The sequence below is a fragment of the Anopheles merus genome, chromosome 3L (assembly GCF_017562075.2).
Source record: "Anopheles merus strain MAF chromosome 3L, AmerM5.1, whole genome shotgun sequence".
Classification (NCBI taxonomy): Eukaryota; Metazoa; Arthropoda; class Insecta; order Diptera; family Culicidae; genus Anopheles; species Anopheles merus.
The window spans coordinates 22,875,993-22,903,729 of record NC_054085.1 but is presented as its reverse complement, the minus strand read 5'-3'; the positions used below and the strand labels follow the sequence as shown (position 1 = coordinate 22,903,729).

The 27,737-nt window shown below is 46.0% G+C and overlaps 1 protein-coding gene across 8 annotated transcripts in view; it reads right to left on the bottom strand.

The window, feature by feature from the left end:
- LOC121599906 (IQ motif and SEC7 domain-containing protein 2) overlaps positions 1 to 27,737 on the bottom strand; it is a 91,042-nt gene that overhangs the window by 14,049 nt on the left and 49,256 nt on the right. For 4 of the 8 annotated variants that reach the window (XM_041928046.1, XM_041928047.1, XM_041928049.1 and 1 more), the window contains one exon: positions 8,747 to 9,160. In XM_041928046.1, the coding sequence (XP_041783980.1) occupies positions 8,747 to 9,160 (414 nt within the window). Of the gene's footprint in view, positions 1 to 2,160; positions 2,279 to 2,442; positions 2,509 to 8,746; positions 9,161 to 14,894; positions 15,094 to 15,811; positions 17,040 to 27,737 lie in introns of those variants that run through there. The other 4 variants (XM_041928052.1, XM_041928053.1, XM_041928050.1 and 1 more) reach the window with 4 other exon arrangements.

Genomic DNA, 27,737 nt, shown 5'->3' with positions numbered 1-27,737 from the left:
ATTTCATATGTGGAATGTTGTACAGAGAGAGAAAAAAAGCCAGCGATAAGACATTGGAGTTCAGGAAGTTAATGGACGACAGCCACCACGTTTTTTTCTAACGCTCAGTATGTTGCTCAATGTTGAAAACAAAGTTGAATGCTGTATGCACCTTCACTTGCAGATGTGTCTTAATCTCTTCTATCACATCATTCCACATACGGTGCGCTAGCTCATGAGAAAGAGTTACATTTACATAAGGTCCATTTTCCAATGCTCTGTATTGGAATTGCAATACCCACCGGCCCGAAGAGATTACCTAAGGCCTTCACACCTGTCGCTCGTTTGTTAGATACATATAGTGCGGCATATGCGGCGGAACTGCCAACAGGTTCTCACCAAACAATCCCATCGCATCGGTGTGTTTCATCATGAGATTCGCAAACTCGCATGCGAAAGAAGCGAACACAACAGAACGGCACAAATTCCCAGGCTGTCCAGGCCGATCATTCACGCAGATGGAAAGACACACACGCGCAAATTGTGGTTCATTGTGGAGCAGTAGCAGCAGCAGCAGCAGCAGCAGTAGAAACAGCAGCATCAGTAGCTGCAGTAAAAATCACCGACCGAGCGCGTAAATTAAATCAAATCAGCGTCATTTAAATTGTGCACTCTTAATTATGTTCAGGGCCTCCGGGCAGATGCTATCCGCGCCATACCGGGAGGGGGGCTAAATTGATGAGGTATCATGATCCTCAACCCTCTCAACCCGAGTTTCTGCTCTTCTGTACATTCAATTAAGGTCTAAGATCTCGCTGAAGGTATGAAAAAGGGGCTTGCCATTTTTTGTCCACAGCAGAAGTAATTAAAATTGCCACCAATCAACATACACCGAGACGTTGTTGGTCATCGTGTGTGCAAGAGCAATGAGCAAATGTGACCGAAGCACGCAAGAATCTCCTCCTCATCGCTCTGCGCCACACTTTAAACGAAAACAGCAAAAAAGATTGTTCTAATTCTTTTTTCTTCCTTTCCTGAGCAAAGCAAAGCATATCTCGCAACACCCTAAAACACAAACTGTTATGTTTATAGCACCCAAATTGGATGTTCCCTTGCGCACGTCTTCTTTCGTCTCACGCGCTCTCTCTCTCTCTATCGGTCTGTGCACTTCCGATGCGATTTCACAAGCGAAACAAATTGTTTGTTTATCTCCAACGGAACGTATACGCTGGTGGGAGGAGGATGCTGATGCTGCTGACGCTTCTCGGATGGCCGATTTTTCAATTCCGAACACGAAGAAAGAGGCACAGAGATAATCAACCAAAAAAACAGAGGAGGAAAAAACGAGAACCGCTCGAAGAGGCACTTGTCTTTACAGCTTCAGAGTTTAAGTCCCTCGCACGTCGAGGAGGAGGGAAGGGTATCATCACCATCATCGCACATCACATCACTGGACTGGATGGTTCTCGTCCTTCTCGGCGGTGCTGTGCGATGCACACAGACTTACATCCTGTGCGGAAGATTTCCGCTTCCGGTGTGTAGAACACGTTGCAGACACAGAGGAGGATGTCCTTTTTGTTCGAGTTTTACTTCCATTTTTTTTTTGTTTCGTTTCGTCCTTTATTTTCCCACCCCTCACAGAATCTGTCTGCTCCGAAAGGAGACCGGATGTTGTAGTACAAGGGAGCAAGGCAGGAAGAGCACGACCGAAAACTCTTTATTCTAACACGGCGCGCTCGTACCGTCCTTGTGCGCAGACACAAAATTCTACGATTTATTGGCGAGCAATCCTCCACAAAGCGACCTGTGTGTCTGTGACAGCGAGAGCACGTAGACCGGAAGAAGGGACCTCTCTGGTCCAAACGGTGTGTTTGGAACACACAAAGGAACACATTTCTTCCTCACTCACGTCAAACGTTTTACACACTTTGTACCAACACACGTTTCGGGGCAATTATGGTCGGTTTTCACGTATGAGCTACGGAACAGACATGAACAACGGCAGCAACGTTTAGACCGATATAGATGCACCCGAACTGGACCGTAACGGCCGTAAGGTACGATGGCAACGGCCTGCGGAAGGTATCCGCATCGGTTGCAACATCGGCCTCTTCTTCCTGCGCTTTAAAAACAAAACACACACACACACACGCGGTTACTGATGCGCGAAAATGCTTTTACTTGGGTGCGTTTGGAGGACGCGCGGACACGATGTTGAATTCCTTCAGGCCGTTGATCAAACAAGAACTGAAAACGCGCGCGCACGGACGCGATCGCGCACACCCCTCGGGTATGTGGTGCATCCGCCGCTGGCCAAGCAATGCCAACCGTTTGGGGGTCGGTGGGTGTTTTTTACTCTCTCTCTCTCCCTCTATTCGACGGGGGTGGTTGTGGCGATTTACTAACGCGCGCGCGCTCGTTTACCGTACGGTAAACACATTTATCAACTATCTATCTAGCCACCTTCATCGACGAGCAGGCCCGGACAACGCACACCAAATGAGGTTTCGGTTCGAACTAATTGTGCGGCCGCACCGAGCACGGCTGGTTTGTTGTCGAAACGGTGCAGCAACCTTGCAAACCACCAGGCGGCCTCCCCCACCCAATCGGGGTTTGTTGGAAATTGATCGTACGCTTCGCTCTCCCGCTCCCACTCGGTAATAACGGTAGCGGTGTGCGAGAGCGAACTAGAGTGTTTCTAGCACGGTTATGCCAGAGGTGTCAAACTTCATTGTGAGAGTCCGTATCGAACGTCAAAGATTGCAAAATTGTCAATATTTTTTTTGTACATTTTAGATCAGCAGTCAGTGAAACGTTGTACTGCTCAGTCATAAAATAATTCACAGATTTTGATGTTTGATATTTTTAAAACTTTGCATTAAATTTTGCAATGGTGCAATTGGCACTGCAGGTAGTCCCCGAGACACGCGGTACCTTTTACACGCGGATTCAGAGATTTGAGGTTTTCCAAATTTGACAGTTCTTGGAGAAAACTATACTGATTTGACACATCAATTTTCAAATTCAAAATAAATTGGTCCAAATTTTAAAAATCATTCAATAAGCTGCCAAATCGTACTTTTCAGTCAAAATCTTATCAAATTATAAACAGGCTAAAATCAACCATCATCATCGGGACAACCGCGAAATTCGACTTACGAAATATCTTCTCGGTTCGCATTAATAGCGAATCTTGAGGAAAATCTGTACTTGATTTCAACAGCAACAATAAAGTTTCATTTGTCCTTTGCATAGTTCAAATTGTAATCAGGATAAACAGAATAGGCGAGCAACCAAAGGACACTTTTTAATCATAAAAATCCTATTTCAGCAAAGTTTAACAACAATATTAGCAAGAGAAAGTTTAACTTGAAATCACGAGCAACAAACTAATAGTAATAAAAAAAATGACTAAATTTAAAATTAATTTGCCTAAAAAAACAAACCATCTAAGAGGTAATCATTATAAACAATTATAAAAGGTGTATCTTAAGCAAAACATGTTTCAAATGTAAAACTTTTAAACCATCATTGCCCAAAGTTTGACACCGCTGGATTATTCTACAAAGTTTCGGCAATTCTTCTTGGAACGTCGCCCAATAAATTGTTTTAGCTCTACAAACAACGTACTTCGCGCTCTCTCTCTCTCTCTCTCTCTCTCTCTCTCTCTCTCTTTTTTTTATTTAATAACCATAATTTTGGAGAGAGAAAGAGTAAGTGTGTGTGTGTGTGTTCTTCATTGCCTTTGTACTACCCTCTTCACCCACACCCTACCCTAAACGTAAAGGATTCACTCCCCGAAGGATCGAGAACGATCCCAGCTGTAAACAACGCCCAAACAGCGATAGTGCATCCCCTCCCTTCTTGCCGGCACAATCTTAAACGGTTTATTAGTGCGTGGCTGCCTGTTCTGCTCGTTCGCCTCGTGTCTCCCATTCTAGGCGCGCACCCAAGCGTGAGCACGGGGGAAGGAGGCCAAGAGATCACTTCATAAAAATTAGTACGCTTCACCGGAGAAACGATCGAGAAAAGGAAGAACCGGGCAGAACCGGGGTACGTGGAGAGGGCTGGCCTGTATTTGAACTGCATTGCACAGCACAGGGAAGGACGAGTCACGGTGGTGCATTGCATGTGGGTAATTTCCTTCATCGTGCTGAGTTGATGGGGGGTTTAAAACGGGAAGGATCTCTATTCACACCAAGCACGTTGGTGGGTACGTTTATAAATATCTTTCCACTCAGCAAAGCATCCTCCTGGGGATACCCCCCATTTCTTGGTTAGAATTTTCTTTGTTGGCATATGCATTCGTGCGCCCGATGCGTTGCTGCTGCTGCTGCTGCTGTGGGAATGTTTGTTTGAATTAGACACGCCGTTGGACAGTGCAGGTGCAATCAATCCACCGGTGGAAACGTACACACGAGCGACGTTCGACCTGATTGAAAGCAATCGATTGAATGCATCACCCCGCCACCCATTTGGGTAAGGAATTTATGCGCTTCCATAAAGATGCACCCTTGCCCTGCTGGAAGTTAATTGAATAGGTGTCTGCTGAACAATCGATTGCTTTCACTACTAGCATTGCTGCCTGCCGGTATTAATTAACAGCCGAAGCATTTCATTCGTGGGGCATGCTTCTTCCCCTACCGTCCCGGTGCGCTATTTACATTTTCCATGGTGCGGGTGTGTTAAACGATTCAAATAAAGTGAAAGAAAGTAAGCAATCATGTTCGGCTTATGTGAAGTAAGGCCGGGGTGGGAGGGATTTACCTCATATAATAGCTTCCCTCCAGACGGCGAACAGGGTATAAGTGTCTAACGGAAGTTAATAAAATGTGCACACACTGTAAAGCGCCCCCCCCCCCCCATAGGTGGGTGGGTGGGTGGGTGTGGGTGTGGTGACATTCACTTCCCGTTTTTTAAGGTGCTGTATGCCCCATGGGGGGAAATCAAGCGGTGGAACAGACACCACTCTCACCCTTAATGGATGTTAATTTCTTCCAATAAAGTGTTCCAACAAAGTTCCAAACGGCACGTCTCGGGAGAGCTCCATCCTGTGCTCCCCCCCCCCCCCCCTCTCGCCAGAGGGATCCTTCATCTGCGGAGAAAAAGACGCCGCACGCCGGCTAAATTTGTCGCATTTTATGACCTCCAAAATGTGAAGTTCATCCGACGCGGTCGTGCACGTTTCACGGCTCTCCGACCAAACAAGAAACACATACACACATTGGTGAAAAAAGGTGAAAAACGCATGTTTTGGGGCATCGCAGACCGTGACTGCTTAGCGTCACGCGTCACGCGACATGAATTTCGACCTTCGTGTGTGCGTGACGGTCGGCTGTGGCGGCTTTTCCTCACTGAGGGTGTGTGTGTGTGTGTGTGAATTTTTCCACTGCCAATAGCGTCCGCCGGCCGTGAGAGGACTGTAAAGCACGGCATTTAATTTTCAACCCCTCGAAAGTGTTTGTGACAGCAGCTGGGTCTGTGCACAGGCTGGACCCGGTTTCTTCTTGCTCTAGCGCCAAAAAAGGGGGCCATGAGGATTGGGGAGAGCATTTGCAATTTTCATTCCGTTCAGGCGTTCTTCTGTTTGTCAACTTTGGAAACATTCGTGAAGAGCCGCAGTTTCGCACGGACGATTTCCGAGGATATGCGCTCCTGGTGCCGGCTATTTGTCCATTTATCTTCGTCAAAAATTGGCACATCCTCGAGAGACATATATAGCCCATCGGTCATTGCTTATTCTGTACGCTGGTCGATCTCCTCTGTATCCCAGACGGCCTCCTGCCGTACGTTATCGTGCGTTAGCGTAGCGCGACCAGTACCGGGCACCAAAACATACAACCAAAGACCTTGGTCGATGACACGCTTGTCACGTTAATTGTGCCACCCACACGTACACACACACACGCGCACAAGTGGCGAGGTAGTTGGGCCAAATCTCTACGGACAGAGCAACCACTTGTAAAGTTTGCAGGGTTTTGTACCACACACGGGACCGGTGCACATTTAATTACCTTTAATCGGAAGTCCGCGCTGTAGTGTGTAGGAGTGTTGCAATACGCTAATATGCGCCGGAGCCGGACCACTCGACGACTTAATTGGAGCAAACGAAGCTCGCCCAGGTCGTCCCCCCGAATGTTAGCATTCGTTACATGTGACTCTTGGCTTTGAAGCTCCGGTTGTTTGCACGGTTAAGACGGTGCTCACGTTGCCCGCCCTCACTCGCTAGACTATCCCGGGTGGCCACGTACACTGCCCGCGGCCGGTTATCACTTGAGAAACACGTTCACTCACCTGATCGAACGCTGTTAGTAATGAAGATTCGCACAGAACACAGTTTTTGCTTTTCATCCGGCTGGTGGTGCTGTTGTGCAAAAGGGAACTACCAACAGAAGCCCAACAGAAGCTTGGGTGGTGTGTGCGTGTTGGTAGGACACTACGCGCGGAATGATTCTGTTGCCGAAATCTGTTTCCACAGCCTCCGCCTGGAAAGGTAAGCACGCACACAAACGCGGTGGCTCGAGAAGCGACTAACAGGTTAGCACCTTTCGCATACACATCGCACCAGGCACCAGACAGACAGACAAGAGGATCCACAACAAGCGCGTCGCTAGAGTAGCTTGTTTTTTTGTTTGTTCGTTTGCTGTCTGAAAACAACAGTACCAAACAGTATCTGTCATCCAGCAGGGAATCCAAGGGACTCGCACACATATCACACCAACACATAAACACATCAACGAGGGTAACAGGCTGCTGTGGCCCGCAAGAAACACCACCGCACACACAGCAACAATCAGTGCCTAGTCTGTTATCACGCGCGTCGCTTGATGAGCGACGCATCTTCTCCATGCCTCACCCGCCACGCGGTATGTGTGTGTGTGCGTCCAAATATTCCACACGCAAAATTGAAGCCGAAGCTGGGAGTAGAAGACGTGTGCCAAAATGGCACAACACACAACGAAGCGACGATCGCACTCGAAAGAGTTGCAGCCAGAGCTTTCGGAACAAAGATAGAGAGCCGGTGACGCTCGTCGGGCCTGTGCTGTTTGGGCGACACGAAACATACACACACGCAAAACAACAAACAACCAACAAAAAAACATACATTTTGATTATCAAGTTTTGCCACACTTGTGTTTACTTGCAGACACACGTACACATGTCGGTGACGCTAGAGAGCTGGTCCAGAACGGGGCGAGTTTGAAGTGCGTGCAACGTAAGTGTGTGTTTGTGAAAGGGTCAGATTTTGCTGGAATTAACCAGAATTTTAATTTCAGGTTTTTGTTAGCGATTTCGTTTACGGTGTCCGCTGCAAGTGCTAACACCCCCACAATGGATTAGATCAGGGATCGCCAAAGTACTTCAACTCTTGCCGCATGAGGTCCTCGAGACTTATCAAAACGAGATTGAACCGTTCGTCCACTAGCCAAAGATAACGCCAGAATGACCCTCAACAAAACTATTTGCAGAGCAATGTGGCCCGCGAATTGAAAAGTTTGGGAGACCCCTGAATTACATGATCCCCAAGATTGGATTAGAGATATAGCAGTCTACATCTAGCTGCCAAGCGCCATATATTTTGGGGCGAAATTGACCATGACAAGTAATTCTCCTTTGTTTCTCCACTTACATCGGTGCGGTCCGCTGGCAAACAAAAAAACAACAACAAAACACCTTTTATTGTAAGAACAATTGCCCTTTGCCAAGCGTTTGGCGACAGACTATCCCATCCCGTTTGTCACACAGCCTTGAGCATTATGTTGTGATAAATTACTTTCCGTCAAGCGTACGGACGTAAGTCTAGCAAACATGGCCGGCCCACAGACCATAGTAGCCTACCTGGAACCTACCCCAACCCCAACTGGTGGCTTTTATTGCGTTGCCACCAGGTCTGGGCAATTAATATCTATTGTTGTGTGATGTACGGCAAGGCGAAAAACATACATCGGGAACACACGTCGGAAAAGGGAAATTGGTACCGAAAACCATTATACCAAGCATGGGACACAAAACACACGCTGCTTGCCCATTTCCTTGCTTTTGTCCTTTCTTGGGAGAGCGAAATCATGTCGTTGCACAACTAACGGCTGGCGGGGTGGTACGCGTCGTCGCACGATAACCATCAATTGCCGGTAACTCTGGACCACATTGGAAAGTGCGGCGAGGTGGGTGGGTTGTCACACCAATGTATGTTTTACTTTATCAAGCGTTAAATCAAAAAAGTTTTGAATAGTTTTTTTTCTGTTGCAAGGTCTGGAACGTTTGGAAATTGCGTCACCACAAACTACGTTCCGTAACGTACGATGGCCCGCAGTTGCAGCAGTAGCAGGGAAGTTCTATTGGATTAGAACCTCATTATGACCTAATCCACGATTCGGAGCTTAGTGTCCTACCTATTTCGAGAGCTACCGAGGGCTAGCAGTGCGCTTCGATGCAGTCATTGTACGTTGGCACTTAGCGAGGTGTAATTTAATAAAGCCATTTTACGAAACTAATCAAACTACTCCTCCTCTTCGACCACCGGAGATCTTAATTCCTTCAATGTACTTCCAGGCACGCACTTCCAAGCTGAGAATGTGTGCTCTTCGTGCTAAACAACAGCAGGACCGTGGTGGACTAGAGCGGGTCGCCATAAAATGGAGTGTTTGTGTGCGGACGTAATTGTAAATAAGTTGTCGTTGCGGTCAGGCACACTACCTTATTCGGACTGCTTTTCCCCATTCCCCGCGTTTAGAAACTGTAATATCAGATGATCAAGTGTACTTACGCATTTTGCACACGTGTTCGCTTCAGCACATCGCCATTGCTGCGGATGGAGCCCTTCTTGTGCAGGGTGGGCGTTGCGATGTTCTGGTGCGACCCGTGATGGTGATACCCATTGCCGGTGGCCGCACCCGTCGCCGAATGCAGATGGTAGGTAAGCTGCTGCGGTGACACATAGTGCTGTGTTGATTGCTGGTGGTTCTGCTGCTGCTGCTGCTGCTGTGGCTGCTGCTGCTGCTGATGTACGTACACGTACGATCCGCCGCCCGGTCCAATGCCGCACAGGCTGCTGCTGCCGAGGCTGCTACTACCACCGCTGGCCAGCAGCCCATTGTTGCTGGCAACACTGCCACCGCTGCTCGGATGATGGTGATGTGTGGAGTAGATCTGCGCTGGGCGATCGATTTTTTGTGGGAAACTACTCACACACACACGGATGGACGGGCATGCGGATATTAGTAGGAAGGCGAGCAGATAGAGAAATAGGATCACATATGAAAAAGAGAGAGAAAAATGGAGACAAAAAAGAAAAACGAAAACAAAAGAGAGAGAGAGAGAAAAGAGAGAAAGGTGATTAAAAATGGTGAAACCACATATAAAGGGACGAAAAAAAAGAAGGTAAAAATGCGTTATGTGTCTGGCGTGGAAACAAAAGCAACAAAAGGTGGACACATACACACAAAAGCCCGCAAAAGGAGCAGATGGTTCGGTTTCGCACACATAACTATAACATACGGGCTTAGGGAAAAGGGACAGGAACAGAGAGGCAAGCGGTATAATACGGTGGAAAGCTCAGGGGCAATTTTTCCCATGGTTCTTCTGTGTACCACGGATGCGTTGTAGCAGGATAAAACGAAGGAAATGAAACAGGCACACAGGCAAAACAGGTATTGCACGCCCGAGACCTAAATTCTGCAAACTTCTGCGTGCAAATGCGCAAGACGCAGCGCAGCAGAGAGGCAAGAGTTTCGCACTGAGCAAAGGCAGAAACGGTAATTAAATTCGTCCCGAAAGTATTCCCGACTGGAGGGGAAAAGAAAGGCTCGCGGACGGCCAAACCGTCCACACTGTATCATCGCACGGCTTTCGGGAAGGGAAAAAGGACATCTGGACATTCGGTGGGGCAGGAAGAATTACACTACGATTGTCCTACGATGCCGCTGAAAATCTTGCGGATGTGTTACTGTTGTAACGAATTTGATTCGTCTAGCTCTAACGTTGGATGGAATCAAGAAGATCATAAGGTTTTGGTCCCTATTCTGGAAGTGCAGGAGTGATGTTTTGGAATGGGAAGTGCGTTATGAGACTGTATTGAATATTCAGGAATGATGTAAACGACACAATGGAGGCTCAAGATAGAGACATAAAAATGGGATATTGCGAACTGGTGATAAATTAAACGGTAACAAGTAATACGAAAAATGGAATTTGAAGAAATAAAGAAACGTTTCATCTCTTCTGGGTCTTCCAGAAGTAAACATATGGGGCAATACTAGATTATCATGGAACGCGTTGGGAAATAGCGTCTGAAAAGCGAATGATTAAGAAAAAAAAAACGGTAGAAATCAGTATCAACGAGTTGCTTTCTGACTGTTTAGAAACTTTGAACAAAATTGCATTTTCCAGTGACATTGAGTATCGCGCGGAATCACGGCAAAACTTTCGAACCTCTTCTGCTACCTAGGTTGAACTTTTAACGCCGAAACCGTTCGCTCCCGGGACGATAAAAGTTCTCGTTTCAATTTTTATTGCAATCATGTGTGAAAGATAGCATCTTCACACCTTGAAACCACCGTCAGGACAAAGTTTTGTTTTGGTAGAACCTGCTTTCCCCCTGATCATAGCTTTCGACACGGGGTGAAAAGTTTTGGCACTGCGCGGATGCCTTACGGTCCGTCCTAAACTATCCCCAGGAGAAGTGTACGCTTGCTGAAAGATAAGCAACCCAAAAGCCGTCCTATCGATATCGCTTCCACTTGCGTTTGGTCGGCAAAAAACTGTGAATTGCTGCCGTTTGCCCTGAGAAACGCGGGTGGATAAATCTTCTCCATTTCCTCCACACTTTGCAGAAGTTTTCCATTGGATGTGCGGAATTCGAGCGTTCCGACATCGGGAACCAAACTTTCTGTAACTCTGGGGAGTTAACGCGCAGAGTACCGCACTTTTACGGCCATTGAATGGCGCTTGTTCTTTTGTCTGTGTTTGTGTGTGTGTGCGCCGGTTGGAAGGAAGAAAGTTGTTCTGGAAATGAAATTTCATCTCACACTTCCGGATGATACGGTGTAGTGATGGCGTACCAGGGAGAACATTTGCCACGAGCGGCGATCGATAAGTGGACATGGAGTGAACGGATGTGCAGAAGGTGGAAGAAATCTTTCGCTCGGATTCTGGACCGGACGTCCATTTTTCTCTGAAGAAGGGGTGTTTGAGGGATAAGCCTTACCAGCATCTCTCGAGGTGCCCGACCATGATGACGCCACGCGCCATACGCGTGTGGAACGGCCAAAGCTACCCATTTCGGAGATAGTGCCGTTCATTAGCAGTCCTTCCAAGAAAGCCTGCGCGTATCTACCGCAAATCCCCAGCCCAAAAGAAAAGGATACGACCAAAACGGAGCACGGCTGAAAGATGAATCTCAGCTGCTACGCTTGATGGACTACCTGCTGCGTTTGCTGGATGTTCGCTAGGCCGCCACGGTCATATTGTTTGGGTTGGCTCACTGCCTGCGCATCCTCCATTGACCATATGTCTGGGAAGGAGGAAGCGGTCTGAAATGAACGCGCCAGAAGATTGCAACAAACGAACCAGAGCAGTAGCAGACAACAACAGCAGCAGCTGCTGCATCTTCTCTCTCGCTGGGGTTTCTGGCACTCTCGCACCAGCAATTTGATCCTCTCGATCATAATCCAGCCACACCATTGTGCTCCAGACGACGCTCCGTAGACGGCAGTGTGTCTTCAGGAAAATGGTTCCAAGGCGTCGCGTCAAAATTAAGTGGAAATGAAGAGTGTTTTTTTTGTTTTCCGTTTTTTTGCTTTTCTCCCGCCAGCAGCGCCAAATGTTTATGCCACCCTCGCGCGCACGAGGTGGGTGATCTGGGGCGTGGAGCGCTGGTGAGATGAAAATGTACAACAGAGCGCACCAGAAAATCCGGTTCGATGGGTGTCTGGAGGAAATTGGTGCCTGGGATGGGTAGGGCGCAACAACAATAATAACATCGCCACCGGTTCTTCACCGGTGGGGGATTATATTATATTGGACCCGATAAGGGCAGCGGCATACTCGAGCTGAAACACATGTTCTGGGTGAGGGTGCTGTGAAATTCCTCGGTGGCAGCGTGGATGCAATTAGACAGCAGTGAAACTGCACCGAGATCTTCAAAATAGCTCCATAAAGGCATCTCTAAAAGCCTAACTGCTGCGGTGTTAGGTAATGATGGAAACATTTACCACATGTTCTGCTGGATGACGGGTATGGGTTCAAAAGAAAATATCCAACATGACTACTACTTTCACTTCTTACAGCAGCTATAACCTCGCGGCAGGGTTTGGTGGAATGCCTGAACGAAACATTTCCAGTTGATCAACCAAGCTTGAATTAATAAATAATGCTCCCTCCTTTCGCTTTATGAAGCCACACGGCACACACGGCAATCCGGAGCAGACTTCTTCGTATGTTATACCCTACCGTGCAGGAAGGGAGGCCAAGTCATTCACGTACTGTGGCGCTCTTTATTTGAGCATTAATTTGTGTGAAATGTCTACTACCACCAGACGGTGTGTTCTTGGAGTCCAACGAGAGCAAACCGAAAAGGTTGACGGACTTGCAACAACCGCAGAAACGTTCAGCGCACCTGGGGAAGTTACACACGCTGAAAGAAGAGTTGATTTATTCGTTTGAATGGTTTTAATCGTGCTACACACCACACACAGCACACGGGAACGCTATGAACCGCATCCAATTACTGAGCAGGGGACTGTGAGAGAGCGTCCAAAAATGGCACTGACACTAACCTCCAACTGGCTGTAGTAATTCGTGGTTTCATAATTTTGCACTAAAATAAAACCACACGGAAATTAGAATTAGAATCTGTCCTGCTCGTCCTCCACCTAAAACAAGCTCTGTAAAATAAGCTCTTTTCAGAGAGGGAAGCAAAATCACAGACTACTGTAGTTGGGACACATTTCCAACGGAAGTGTGTTGCAGAGGGCAACCTTTTACGACTTGGCCAATGGTCATTTCGATTAGGGGGGTGGTTTTTATTTATCGCATTTCCAACCGTCTGGACAAGGCTGCTGCTCATATTTTTCTAACGTGGTTTTAGCGACGCCCCATTTGGCGTCGGCATGAGTGATTTCGCAGTTTTCCTGGGAATTTCCTGCTGCAGTATTGTGTTACACAGCCTGCTCCCAATCCCCCGGCAAGGGGGCGTATTTTATGAGCCCTTCCATGTTTGACGCGCACGCCAGACGCGCGGGTGTACGCTGTTTTTTTTTTCGAGTTTTGTGGGGACAAAAAGATGACGCCGTAAGAGGACCGATAAGTGCGTCACAACATGATACGGCGGCAACAGCCACATATTGGGGGAAGTTTTTCATGTTGGTGGACTTTGTATTTGTTTTGCGGGATATTGGTTTTGGTTGACATTCTAGCAAGTTTTTGTAAGAGAATTTTTAGCCTTTTATAAGCCCGAAACCAGCAATGTCATTGGAAGGATTGCACGCCTTGCTGGTGCTATTTTATCGACAACATTCCTTGAAAAATATTACCGTTTCCCAAACCCTCCACCGCAAGACACGCGATTGCATAACACAATCATGTTGGAATGTCTTCATACCCATGCCCGAAAACGCTCCACAATATTCGAGAATCGTGCCGGGAAATAGAACGGAAATAAATGCTGCTCAACCGAGGACACACACACACCCAGCGTGTAGAATTATGTTGGCGTATCATGATGGCGAACCAACTAACCGCCTCGAGGACTTGGAAAGGGCCTTAAGAAATCCGTTTCCGGTGTCCGTGCTACCCGTGGTAAAATGATGGGTTCTCTCTCCCATTGCAACTGGAAGAAGCACCATCATCATCAACATCATCACCAGCAGCACCACGGTCGTGTCGTCCCTGCAAATGGTACAAATGCTAGGGGTGCCACCGTGACACACGGAATTTGCCTACACAACAGTCGGACATACAACACACGCGCACGCTAAGTATTTCGCTCCAGGTGACGAAAAAACAAATACCTGGAGGGGAAAATTATGAAAATTGAGTTTCATGCCTCCCTTTCTGGGCCATATTTCCATGCTCCGCAAGCGAATCGTATCGAATAGCCCAACCGAAAGGCTTCTCGGCCCCGGAAGCACCAAAGAAGCGGGCATTCGCACACAAATTACCACTCTTTCTCTCTTGCTCTCTCTCTCTGGCGCCTTTATAGGGCTAAAGCTGAAAACTATATTTATTTGCCCCGGAGCGAAATAATGTCAGTACGAGTTTTTTTACAGCTCTTCCATTTTTTCCCCGTCCATCGTTATAAAAAAGCGCCGGAAAATGCTATCGGCTAGGCTCATCACTATGTAAAGCCATCGAGTGTGTACATTTATGTGTGTGGGTTTGTGTGTATTAAAGGTTACACATACACACACAGCTATACACACCGAGCACACCGGTGTGTGTCCCTTATTCATTAAAAAATTACACCCCGAAGTTTATTATCCGCATTCTAGTCGCCTATTTTCACGATCCGATGGGATCGCTTCACACACCACAACACCGGAGAGGACCTTAGAGGGTACTGGAGCACCCTCAAACCATCGGGCGTGGTGGTTCGCCTATTCCCGGGGGTTGATTGGGATGAGCAAAAGGTATCTTTGCTGGGGTTTAGGGATTGTTAGAAAAAAGGGACAAGGAGTTTCGGCGGTACCCCTAGCGAAAAGGTGAAAATTTCATAGAAAAAAAGGTACAAAAGGGAACGAGGGAAGGGGGTACAATTTTAATGCAAGTAGATGAGCAGCAGCAGTACAATGAGGGAACATAAAACTAGCATTTTAACGTAAAAGTAAACCATAAAACATTTTAAACTGTGAACGTAAAGAGATAAACTTGATGTGTAAAACATAATAAAAATAAAAGAAAACATAAAAAATAACTACCTTCCACCGATAATGAAACCGGAGATGCAAATGATCATTTTGGCGACTCACTCAAGCAAACAAAACACACAAATAGGACAACACAAAAACCAACAAAAACACTTGTGGAATATTCTTTTTTTTGTTTAAACAGTGCTAGAACGTAAAACACACATACACGGTAGCGAATAGTACAGTTCTGCTGTTGCTATCAATAATGCTAACAAAACAAACACACAAAAAACACAAAAAACACACAAATCAATAAACTAACAAAAAAGCACATAACTTAAAAAAATAAGAGTTCTTTTTTCAAACATAAAAAAGCAATTTTAAATAAATAGCACACGCAAGCACACACAATAGCACAACCAAAAAGCCGGCACACACACAAACAGATAAAAACAAAACAGAAAAAAAATGTGAAAAACAAAACAAAAACTGCTCTAAAATGCCAAAACGCACACATTAAAGCTAAGTGTGGAAAATTAAGCGACAAAAAAGCCCTATCGGCCACCCACCAGACGCAAACACACACGCACAGTTACAAGTCCCTGTCGGTGTATCCTTTTAGCCTTCTGATAAAGAGGAATCACGGGACATGTAATACATTACGCAAACAAACCCACACACACACACATACAAATAGAATTTCCCATTTGCTAGCAGCAGTAGCAAATGATGAGAAGGGTGTGTTGTAATGGCCAAAAAAAGGATATTCTAGCGCCCTACTACCATTTTCGCAAAAATGGGAGATTTTCCAACCACCCCGCGTTTGCTATGCTACAGGCGCTGTGCGCAGACACTATTACGTGTGACGCGTACGTGTGCGTGCGCGTTTGTTTGTATGCGTAATTGTTTTGTATGGGAGCGTGTGTGTGTGTGGTGGAGTAAAAAGGGGGTGGTGGTTGTGTGTTGGGTAAGATGAAAATCAATACTTTAGTATCTGAAATAGTAACATCTCCTCGCTGGTGGCGGCCGCTGCCCGTTGCTGCCGGCTGTCCCGTTGGTACGCGATGATGCTGGCTTGCGGGCGGGTGGATGGGGGACGCACGCAGACGCCTCCCACTCACTCCGGCTGTACGTGTGTCTGAGAATGTGTGCTTCTGTGTGTGTGTGTGTGCGTACGAGTGTGCCCTTTCTCTCTTATCAGTGCCGCTTTCGCTTTCCGCGTCACTGATTTATCTTGCGTTCACTCATCTGTGTTCTAGCCTGCGTCACGGATCTGCAAAGTGTGTACGTGTGTGTGTCTGTGTGGACAGTGTGCAAAAATGGAAAAGCCAGCACACTTTCCTTTCCGGATGTAGACAGTCTTGGATTTCACAGCTAATTTATCACCGCCCTGAATGCGCTCTACGCCGCAATTGGTAAGCCGATAATTCTTATGGCAACATTACACAACACAACGCCCTTTGCATTCTCTCTATCTCTCTCTCTCTCCCTGCCGCACACACATCAAGCTTTCACTTCACAAATGGTATGCTTTTGTGGGCTGTAGGTTGCATGTGTAGCACAATTTCATTACTATTTTATGCAAATTAAATACGTCAACTGTGCTAAATGTTAACCAATCATGCCGTACGCGCTTTTGCTTTCCTCTCACACAGCACCATAAATACACTGCACTTTTCTTGTGCTTTTTCTCTCTCTCACACAGACACACGTATACACTTATTTTACTAAAAGAGATCGATAACTTCTCCTTCGCCGGATACGCTTAGAGGCCGCCGTACACACCGGAATACGTCATCACAAATTATAGAAAAAAACAACTCCAAACAGGACACACGCTTTTACAACACAAACACAGTGCTGGCTCGCTTGTGCCTTTATCGTGGAATTCAATCGTTACACCATTCGGTCTCCACGCGTTTCCAACTCCAACACGCACTTGGCCAACGGGGGTTTGCGTCGTCCTTTGTTTGCCTCGATTTAATCGCGAGGACTCACAACACCGCACGACTTGAATATTTAAAATTAGAGACAGCCCCCAAAAAGGGCCTACACGGTTACACACTTCTCTAGTATCCTTCGCATACACTCGCGCGCGCGATCGAAGAAAAACTCTGCGTACAACTGCGGAAACTCCGCCACTGCCCGAGAAGAAGCTGTTGTCGCTCACGTGCGCTCTCGTTCGCTCGCTCGGACGTCTACACTGGCGGACGGACGTCTATTTTCTGACTCCCGGTCCCCATTCAAGAAGTCTCGAGGGCCACGGAGCGCAGAGAACGCCGAACCGGACAGTGAGCAAAGCAACACACTCACACACACATACTTTGCTGTGTGCTGTGCTGTGCGTACACGCTGCGCCCTTGCTCCCTAAGGATGGCGTGCGTGGATGTGTTCGTGTGAGAGACGGAAAGGTTTCAAAGGCAAAAACATCGCGTAAACTACGCAAGGACGAGAGCTCTCGCACACTGGTGTAGAAATAAAAAAAGCGACGTCATAAAAGGATGAAGGTGTTTCAGATAGAACGAGAGAGCAGTTGAACTGGTTTGGTGGAAATTTTTCTTATTATTAAAAAAGAAATGTTCACAAAAAACCTGTTTTTCTACGACTTTTTGCAGCGAAAGCCGCCAACAAAGGGCGGACAGGACGATGTGCGTAAATGGAAGAAAAATGGTGAGAGCACAAGCAAAACTGCGACGGAAAACAAAAACAGAGAGGCAAGAAAGGCACACAGTATACAGTTAAGTCTTGGTGTTGCCAACGGGTGTATTTTTCGTATTTTTTTATTCCAAGTTTTGTAAACTCACTCTTTTATTTTTTTTTGTTTATTTGTTTTTAGTTTAATAGTGTTTTTGTATATTGTATTTTTATATTTTATAGTTTTAAGTTTCTTCAATATTTATTTTTTACTTTTAAATTTGTGTTATTTCTTTTCAGATATCCCTTTCATTATAAAATGCACGTTAATGTACAACCAGAAGCACGTGCTTACAGTTTACATTTTATTATGCTTTATTAACAAGCTGTTCAACAAGACCAACCCTTATCTGTGTGTCATCAGTGATCAAGAGCGGGCCACTCAAACCTCGCATGCTATTCGCAAAAGCTGCCCTAGTAATACCATCGCCTACCACACTTGAAACCTTCCAGTCTCAGCACTACGACTTCTAAATAGAGCCCTTTAGATGTTGCACCAACCGAGACTTTACTGTAGCTGAGAGTTGGTACGCGTGTCATGAGAGCGCCAACCCGCACGAGAGCAAGAGCGCAAACGCGCACCGTATATCAACAGGAGCAGTGTAGCAGCAGTAGCAGCAGCAGGCGACGATGATATGTTCCAAGAGGAGCGCGTAAAAAGGGAACCACAACGCCAGACAAAGAACATACTCGAGTCTGTTCTGTGTGCGTTTTGTTTTTTTGGGTTTTGGGTTTTCGTTGCTTTTGGGGGGAAATGGCCGAATGCTTCGAGATGGCAAGAAACTGGAAAAGAAAAGCGTAATGCTTCAGGGTGTTTCCACCAGTGCCTCGCCAGTGTACGCGTGAGCAAACTGTCGTTGCTCGCGACGTTTCGAACGATGGATATGGCAAGCGGGGGTGATGAAAATTCATGAAATGATTTTTGATGTTTTGTAAATCACGTTAATTCAATGATAGTCACTTGTTTACAGATTATGGCTTTACATTATTTTGAGCTGGAAGGTGATCTATTTATAAAAGACGCTCAATTTCCTAGACTTATTTCTTTCCAGACTTATTTCCTATACCAGGGATATCAATTGGTTTGACCTTAGAATAGGTTTAGCTGTAAAATTACTTCAAAATCTCAATGCTTCTTCAGTATTGATTGGGATGCCGTTTCTTCGCGCTGCGGAAAGGCAACTGGCCTATAATTGCCTTAATGTCGCTAGAAACTGCTCAAGAAAAAAAAATCCCTCACACAATCCACCCTGGCCATACCGACCGGACCCGCTGTGACGAACGCTACATCAGGCGGACTCATACATACATTACGCCTTCGCCTGTTCGCGCATTGCGTAACAGCAGTCGCAGGAAAAATAGGCTAGCAGTGGTGGTGGTGTACAGCTATCAGAGTAGAGGACATGCCGTGGAAAACCCATACCGCACACGAAACACTTGTTATTATGCATTAGAAGACATTTAGCGTAGGCAAAGTGCGACGGGCTTAATGGCAACTTCCAGCACACCAAGCACACCCGAACAGGAAGAAGGCAGTTTTTCCTGCCATGCCTTTGCACTTTTCCAATGAGCTTAAGGCGCTCGGTTTTTGTTCGCTGCAAGAGAGCACTAGAGGATTGTTTCTACCTCTTAGTAGCATTAGTTGGCTGCCCCCCCGCTGGTGTTATGACCCGCATGGGACGGATCATTACACTTGCAAATGAGTCTGGGCCGGTAATGGATGCAAGTAACGTGGCTCGGGATGGCGTGCATGGCGTGACTGGCGGTGCATTGCATTTGGTCGTAGCGGGTTAGGACGACGCGATAGGACTGTTCTTAGAGATCTTGGAGAAGGTATTACAGATTGTATCCAGTTTTTAGAATTTCCGATCCATCTGTCGTGTAGCTTGGGGAAGAATTCATTTCATGCGAAATCCCATTCATCTCTTAAATAGAACATGGTCGGGATCTTTGGACACGTACGAGACCTAACAGTTTGACTGCGATTTACAGCTTCCTCCACTGCTCGTCTTCAAATATCTTTTACAAAATCCACGTGGTTATGGGAGATATAGTTCTCGGTTAAAATGTAAAATTATACGACGACTTTCAGCGCTCCAAGTGCGCTGGATGCAAAATTGCCAACTACACGTGACAGGAGCCGATATCGCCACAAATCCTGCACTATGTGCGGATCAGAACCATTTACTTTTGGTGCAGGTAGCGGGCCAAACAGCCCGAGATACAATAAATGGCATCGGTTTAGGGATCGGTTGGGTACTGCCCTATGTGTCTCTCACAGTTGGGAACCGTGCACCATTTTGGCTTCCTCCTTCTTTTTGGCCAAGAGAGGCTGAGGGAATGTATGAATATATTCCTTCGATTCCCCTTTAACAGTTTGCTGACTCCTTGCAGGCTGATAGGGTGCATAGGCACGCCTGGAGCTTGTGGCGATACGATGATGACAATGATGACGGTGTGGAGATGATAGAGATGAAGCGTGAGGGGTTGCAGTGAATCGCTTTGGAAACCGGCCCTATCGTCACGGCATGGAAAATGAAGTTTCCCTTAATAGAATAGACTGAGGGAGGGCAACATCCTCCAAATCATACTTTCTGTGCCCGGCGTCTTCGACTGGATGTTGTGAGTGCCTCCCTTTTAGGCATATTATTTCATGCTATAACCAGGAAGAGGAAGAAGCAAAACATCCCCAAAACTCTTACACTTGAAGCCATTACGCGAATGCCGGGCATGCGTTGCAGGACGCATTGGGAAGTAACCACTCTCCTGAACATCTCCCAACCAAACCATGGCGGCCACTTTTCTGCTCTTCCATCATGAGCATTCGTGCCCCCAAAAAAGCGATGTAAAGACATACGCTCGGGCGAAAATGACGATTATTGTTGTGCCTAATATAAATGGTGTATTAGTAGACGGGGAGTGCCCGGGAAGGTCTGGGTAATTTGGAAGATGGAGTAAATTAAGCGAACAACATGTACCAAACCGAGACTTCGACCATTCTTTACAGCAGGGAGAAGTTGCAAGAATACCGCGTCGAGTTCTGTAGGTTATTCACCTTACAGCTGAAACATTCGTTTAGATTTTCCTCATCTTTTTTCCATTTCCCGCGCTGGCAGGACCTTTCTCTTTGGTGCTCTATTCAGCAGTGTGCAACATTTCTGATGAACAGTTTCAACATGATCCGCGCATACAAAACAACGACACACACACTGTGCGCTGTATTATTTCGTGCCGGTTTATTGTTTGGCATGCTGGGTTTTTGTTTTGTGCTGATTTTTTCTTCTAGAGTGAGTTATTATTAAAAGCGGCTTTTCCGAGCATCACAAAGCATCATCATCATCATCTGTCAAAGCAAAATGCAGCATATTTCAAACGGCAGAAACAAAAACAGCCGGTCTCTTTATAGGTTAAATGTATTTCTCGTTACAAACAGGCGCACGAACAAAAAAGGATGTCTTGCCTTTAAATCATAACAGCTTTGTTTGGGCGAATGAAAAGAGTGCAATATCACGACTCTACCAAACACGCCTCGGGCCAAATGATGATAATCCTCCTCGGTCGGCTCGTCGGGTGCGATTAGTACAAATCATTTGCTCTCTAGCAGCACCCGAAATCTTCACTCTATTTATCTTGCACACGTTTGGATGGTTTTCGGTAGCGCCTTCGCGACACTCCTTATCAGCAAACGGCAAACGAGGTAGAAAGATATATTCTAGGAAGCAAAAGTCACGGATCAACGGAAGCTCGCGAAACAATAACAGACTTCATACTTTATCATAGCACACAGTACAGGGAATACAGTCAGTTGCTGTACAAAAGGGACTGAGAAGAAAAAGCGTAAAGCTTACAGGAAAATCAGAACCTTCTGGTCGGTCGTTGTAGGCAAACAAGCAAGCATCGTGTTTTTTTTCGGGGAAAAGGAGAAAGAAGTTCCTTCAACTTCACCAGCCGAGCCATATTATCGATTCGATGGAGTGAAAATACACCAGAGCACTGTGCGTCCTGGGAGCAAAAATGTCAAAGACCTTTCCCGGCTTCTCTGTTTTGCTTCTTACTTTCGCAAGAGGGTGGAAAAGTTCCTTCTTCTGCTATCGACAGGCGTAGCTCGGGGTTCGTCAATAGAGGCTTTAATTTGTCGTTTTTCGATATGAAAAGTAATAAATAAGGGTGGCCAGCAACTGTGCTCCTAGAGGAGGATTTTTACGACCAGCCCTAAAGGGAAACGGATGGTTGGCCAAAACCCGAGAAACCTGTATACATAGCTACCATCGTCGTGTCTTGAGAGAAGAGCCAAGAAATCAGGAACGAATCGATATGCAGTTCCTTCCGATTGCTAAGAGCTGTGAATGGAAATATTGCACGCTTCGACTTTCTAATCCATCGTTCGGGATAATGCTGGCGGGCAAATATTTGTTTGCCAAAAGGCCTCGCCAAACTTTGCTCAGGTCTTTGGGCGCAAACACGAAACTCATGCCCATCTTTCATTGCCCAATATTCAAGCTCTTCCAGACGGTTTATTCGGGGCAAGCAATCTGCCTTACACCGTGCCCGCACACACACACACACAGTCATTTTGGGGAAGAACATAACGCCCCTTTTTTCCAGTAGGAATCCCTTTTCATCCCCCTCATATTAAATGTACATTCAACGAGGGACCGATAAGCCAAGCTGCCGATGATGGAGTCTAGCAAATGCCGTCCCAGGGACGCTGGAATTGTTTTTATGGTTTAAAGTTATTTTTATGCGGCACCCCCAGTTCAGCAAATAGGGATTTGTACACCGCAACGTAGTGGAGGAAACGGAAAAAAGGGGGGAGAAAACTTTTTCCTACCAGCGTGGATGGATACACAATATGAAGCTCTGCTCACATTTGCTTGCGTCACGCAAAATGCGGCAAAAACCAAGGGGGCGTAAGTGCAAAAAGCCTACACCGTTGGTTGGCCTTATCATTAGCTGACAGCGAGGCAGCGAACGCTCTGTTGCTCTGTGGGAAGCTGCAATATTGGTGTGGAGGTTTGACACGAAAAAAAAAATCAATTCTACATCCTACCGTTACAGATGGATAGGGTTGCTGGTGCTGGTGCATGACGTAGGGTTTTACTTGCGGCCCACCGACGTCTGTGTATTGCTTTGTTTGAAACTATGTACACATATATATGAAAAGTTACCACTTTCTCCACAAAAACGAACAGTGGCTGTAGCTGTTTGCACTGTTACATCCAGCACCGTTTTCACCACCTTCAGCTGACCGCAATGACGCATGGCGAGGGGTCATTGGAAGATGCGCAAGTAAAGGGAAATTAATGAGAATTCTTGGTTCGGGTCGAGCGAATTCCGTTTGCTGAACTTTTAATTGCTACAGTCATTAAAAGATAAAGTTCAACATGGATCCTTCCGCCCGTCTTTAAGATGTAATTTCACGCACTGTTTTTGGAAGGTGGAGTTGGTATATTTGCTAGACCATTGCTGGAGCATAAAATAGAGCAGTAGTTTATGAAAGTTTGATAGCTATCTTCATCGCTAGCTAGGGTGAAGGATACTTAAACTTTAAAAAGAACGTGAAAGCTACGACGCATTGTGCAGGTTTCAGAAAATGCTTTCCAATGCTTTAAACTCTTTTCCTCGTTTTTCTCACACGTGTCACTTAATTTTAGATGTTACCATGTCCTTTTTTCTTGTTCGTTGAATATTAAAGTTTTGAGAGCTTCAAGGGATGTATACCTGAAATGAAACAAGAGAAGATGTCTGTTAGTTTAACGTATCAAAAATCTTTTCAAAAGTTGTTAATTGTTTTGCAACATTGAAGAGCTATTAACAAGTATCCTAAAATGTGTTTATCATATCCCTTAGGATGTCTTTAAAATACATGAAAAGCCCAAAGAATACTAAAAAAATGTTTACTTGATATTACTCTTATCTCCAGCTCTCTATAACCTTGTTACAAAGATAGCACAAAAACGACACAATTTTCAACTCGATTTAACGCACCATTTTATCGTATTTCGATAAGTTCATTTGTGGAACGAAACGGCCACCCATTGCCGTTCCATTGCACAGGGTGGAGGCGGCAATATAACACTGACACTAATTGCTACCAAGGTTCAGTTGGGCATGCAATTGCAACTGCTGCCCTCTGCAACTCTTCCCTAGCAATCGCAGGCGGATGTACGCATTTGTATGCATTTGTGTCGGGTTCAAAATTGCAAACACAAACGGACGAAGGCATCATGCTGTTGATGGTGGAAATTCCAATTCCAAACCTCCCGGACCCGGACAGGGCGACATCCTGCGGAGATCCTGTGTCGAGGCTAATTGCTGTCAGGCGTTATGCAGGCTGCAAAACTCTCCCTGTTTTCATTTCTGAAGACATCTGAAGATGTCCGACTGATTTCGGTGATAGCCGAGAGGGAACACGCACACAGAGTGCAGTCGCTCTTTTGCATATATAAATTGTCGTCCAGTAGGTCCAAATATTTGTAGTTTTGCCGCCAACAGACGATAGGGGATAAACGACGGTAGAACACTTGACATTTTCATAACGCAATCGTCTTTAGCGACGCATTTGCATACCAGTCGCCGGTACTGATGGTAAACAACACACACTTGTGCTTGTTTTCGGGCAATCATTTTCGGATCTGGCCAGCCACTTGGACTCGGTGCGCTGTTTGTGAGCGATGTCAAGATTTATGTGCAATCGGACAAACTTGAAATCTGTCCAACCCTCGGTCTGGGTTACATAATTCCATGAGAGATGTATTTAAAAAAAACAGAATCATTGAAACCTCGTATGTCTTACTATGGATCCAAAACTTTGAACATATCGTCAAATGACCCGTGAACCAAGGCTCTGTAAAATGGTAAATGACCGAATGCACAGCAGGGTTCGAACTTCGAGTGTGCGCGATCTGGGTGGTCTCCACGAATTCTCGAGCTGAAAGCATCCGATTAGCCCTAGAGAATCGATGTAGCCGGCGCGATGTTAATGATGATGAAGAGATGACGATGATGATGATACAGACAAAGATTACGGTAGGCCCTTTGCGTGTGTTTCGTGTCGTCGAGGACGACGACGCATTCCCCGATTAGGCTCGATTTCTCGGACAGCCTTTCTCGTGTAGCAGAGATTCCGCGTTGGAAAGTGCGTGTGGTTTGAATGATGATGGTGCTGCACGGTGTAGCATCGAAACAAGATAATTACCTACGAACGAGGAAGCCCATTTCGGAAGGGGCCCGGCCGCTTGCTAATTCTACGATTTAATGCGCGCTCCCGAAATTATCTGACAACGGTGTTTCGATATCAATACGTCAAGATATCAGATTTCCCATTTATCTGGCAAGAGATACGGGTGGTGTGCGTTGTAGGCTTCTTTTGTATGGACATGAATAAGTGTCTAAAGAGGGTTTGTTGTCGAGAACAAGGATCGTAGCAAATAGGACAGCTTGGAAGAGAGAGATAATGGATTTTAATGATTCAGCGTACTGACGACGGATGGCTGCAGGATGGGATGAAAATGGTAGCACTCTTGTTCTACTTTGTTGTAGGTAAACTGGAGCAATATTTCAATTACACCAACCTCGAATCATGATTTATTGCCGACATGTTCCATAATCTACGTTTTACAGCACTAAGAGCGCACAGAGCAGTATGTGTGTAAGTACTGCAGGCGTCATGCCCAAATATTCAATATTCAAATTGCATGTGATAAAGCACAATTCTAGTCCACCCACCTCGATGTGCAATATTTTTGGAGCAGCCTGCGGGTTTCCCTAAGTACTCCAAGTATTTTTCGGCTATATATGAAAAAAATCTTTCCAGCAAATACTTCTGCCAGCAAGTGCCTCATCGATATACCCAGACGGGACGATCAATTTTTCAGACGTCACATCGTCGCAATATTTTATCTATGTGCCGTACTTTATGTTGTTTACGTTCGAACGGGGTATTTTTTGTTGTTGCTGGTTCCTCCAACTGTACGTCTCCAGCATGCCGCCAGCACACAACAATTAATCATGCAGAGCTTCTGGACGGGCTGCTGGGCTTGAGTCGCCACTGGGATGTGGCATGTGGGCAGTGGCTGTACTGCCCGGATGCAACCGATGCTCGGCTAAAACAATCTTCTAGTGTGTGGTGCAAGGATACAAAAAGGATGCATGGGGTAAAAACTCCACGGACCAAAAGCGACCATCTAAATCTTCTTGCATGTTTTTTTTTTTGTTTTTAGCTCCATTTGCTTTCTCACAAATCATGGCCACATAGGGCAAATGGAGAGGAATTTGTTTCGATCGCTGCATACCAAATTTGCCCTTTTCTACCCTATCCAGGAAAGGTACGAAGATGCTGCCTTCAAAGGACTAAAAGGGAAGTATAAGGATCAAGCATAAGCTTTGATAGCGTAGAATTGCATTAGGGAACCTTGCATCCGGAAGGAATCCACTACCAGTCTCCGTCTCCGGCACTGGTATGAAAGAATGCACAAGGAACAAGGCAATTTGATCTACCTCCGTCTCCACCCTGCCATTAAAATGTCACCGCATGTCCGGTAGGGGGGCGGAAACGGATCTTTCTAACGGAGGAGGCAGAGGAAGGAAGGAAAAAAACAACCTGCAGTGCCAACTCGTCCTTAAACCAGGAAAACCTGACGGGATGTACACGGAGAGCAGCGAGGGCAAAGTGTAACCGAAAACATGTGTCCAGCGTGTGGGAATATGTTTCATCGATGAAAAATAAATGCTTGTTAAGGAACTTGCTCTCTGCCCAAACGAGCCGTCAAAGTCCTTCGGACGTCTCCTGGGACGTCGGGGGAAGAAGGCAACGAAGGAAAAACAATAAAATTTTCTAATTAATTGCATCTGCTTGATTGGGCCGGGATCGTGCTGTGGGAATAGGTCCGTTTTTCCCGAGATCCTGAGTGTGTGGCCCCGGACAATGGAGCGAATCAGTTGCTGGGGAGTGTCGTCACAGTTAAAGGACGATTTAAGGAATATCCTTTTTTTCTGCCCACGGAACACGATTTTCAAGACAAAAACAGTAAAAACTCCACCTCTTGTTTAGGAGATGCATCGAAAAGAGTAAAGACTAAACGTATCCTTCAACGATAAACTTTAAGGAGGAAAAGGACATGTCCGCAACAGTAGCTAACCGTAGGCTCAGATGGTTCCTCTGGGAATGCATGCTATTACTTTCGCCGGCAAACGACCTTCACAAAACGGAGCACCGGATCACGGCAGAACACCAACACGCAGTAGCCACGACGGCCACGTACCAGCACACAGTCGCCCGGCAAAAAGACAAAGTAGGAAAGAAAGGATCACGCATCCAAAATCAAAGAACCCGACAGTAAAATCTTATAAATTATTACGATCGCAATTTATGTTGTGTTCCGAAATCTCGTACCCGGAACGATTCCATGCTCGCTTTATCCTTTTGGTACGATCTCTCGAAATGGGTTGCCGCTCTGACCTGGTTGCAATGGCTATTCAACCGGTGAGCAACAGGGAAGGGATTGGAAGAAAGGCTGTTTTGGGTTGAGCTAATAATAAAGCGAACAGCAAGACAACAAGTTGCGTAAAAGTACGAAGATGTTGCTAGTTTCAGTTAGTTGGATGGACTGTCCGATGTAGGTTGAAATATGAAAGGATTACTTGAGGCAACAACCCCCAACGGTCGTTCCGGAGCTGATGGATGTAGTCTTCGAACGCAGTAATGCTTAGAATTTGTAAAATAAGCACGTATCAGCTGTAATAAAGCTTTTTTTCGGACAGGGATCGTAATTTTTAGTTGAAAGTGATATAAAAAACACCAGCCATTAATCCATTTCCTGAACATCGTTGCGTCTCTGGGATAAAAAAAATCTAAATTAATATTTTCTTTTCGTGTACCTAAAAATAGTACCTATCCGTACGAGAGACACGCGTCACAAATACTTTACATCTCCCCTCGAACACACATCAAACCAACGTTACACGCTTTTACTGCCCCTGAGCTCTTCTACACGACTGGCACACGGTCATCGGTGCCGACCGGCAGCAAACCGGGTCAATATTTGCATTCCAATAGCTTCTGCTACAGTACCACCTATCGTCCATGTGACATGTGATTCACCAAAAGGACATCGACACATGCTGCTACTGCGAGCGAAATCAAAGAGGGATGACATTTTTGCTATTCGATTTATTGCCTTCCTCACAAACCCGGGGAAGCGCCACCTCATACCGGGT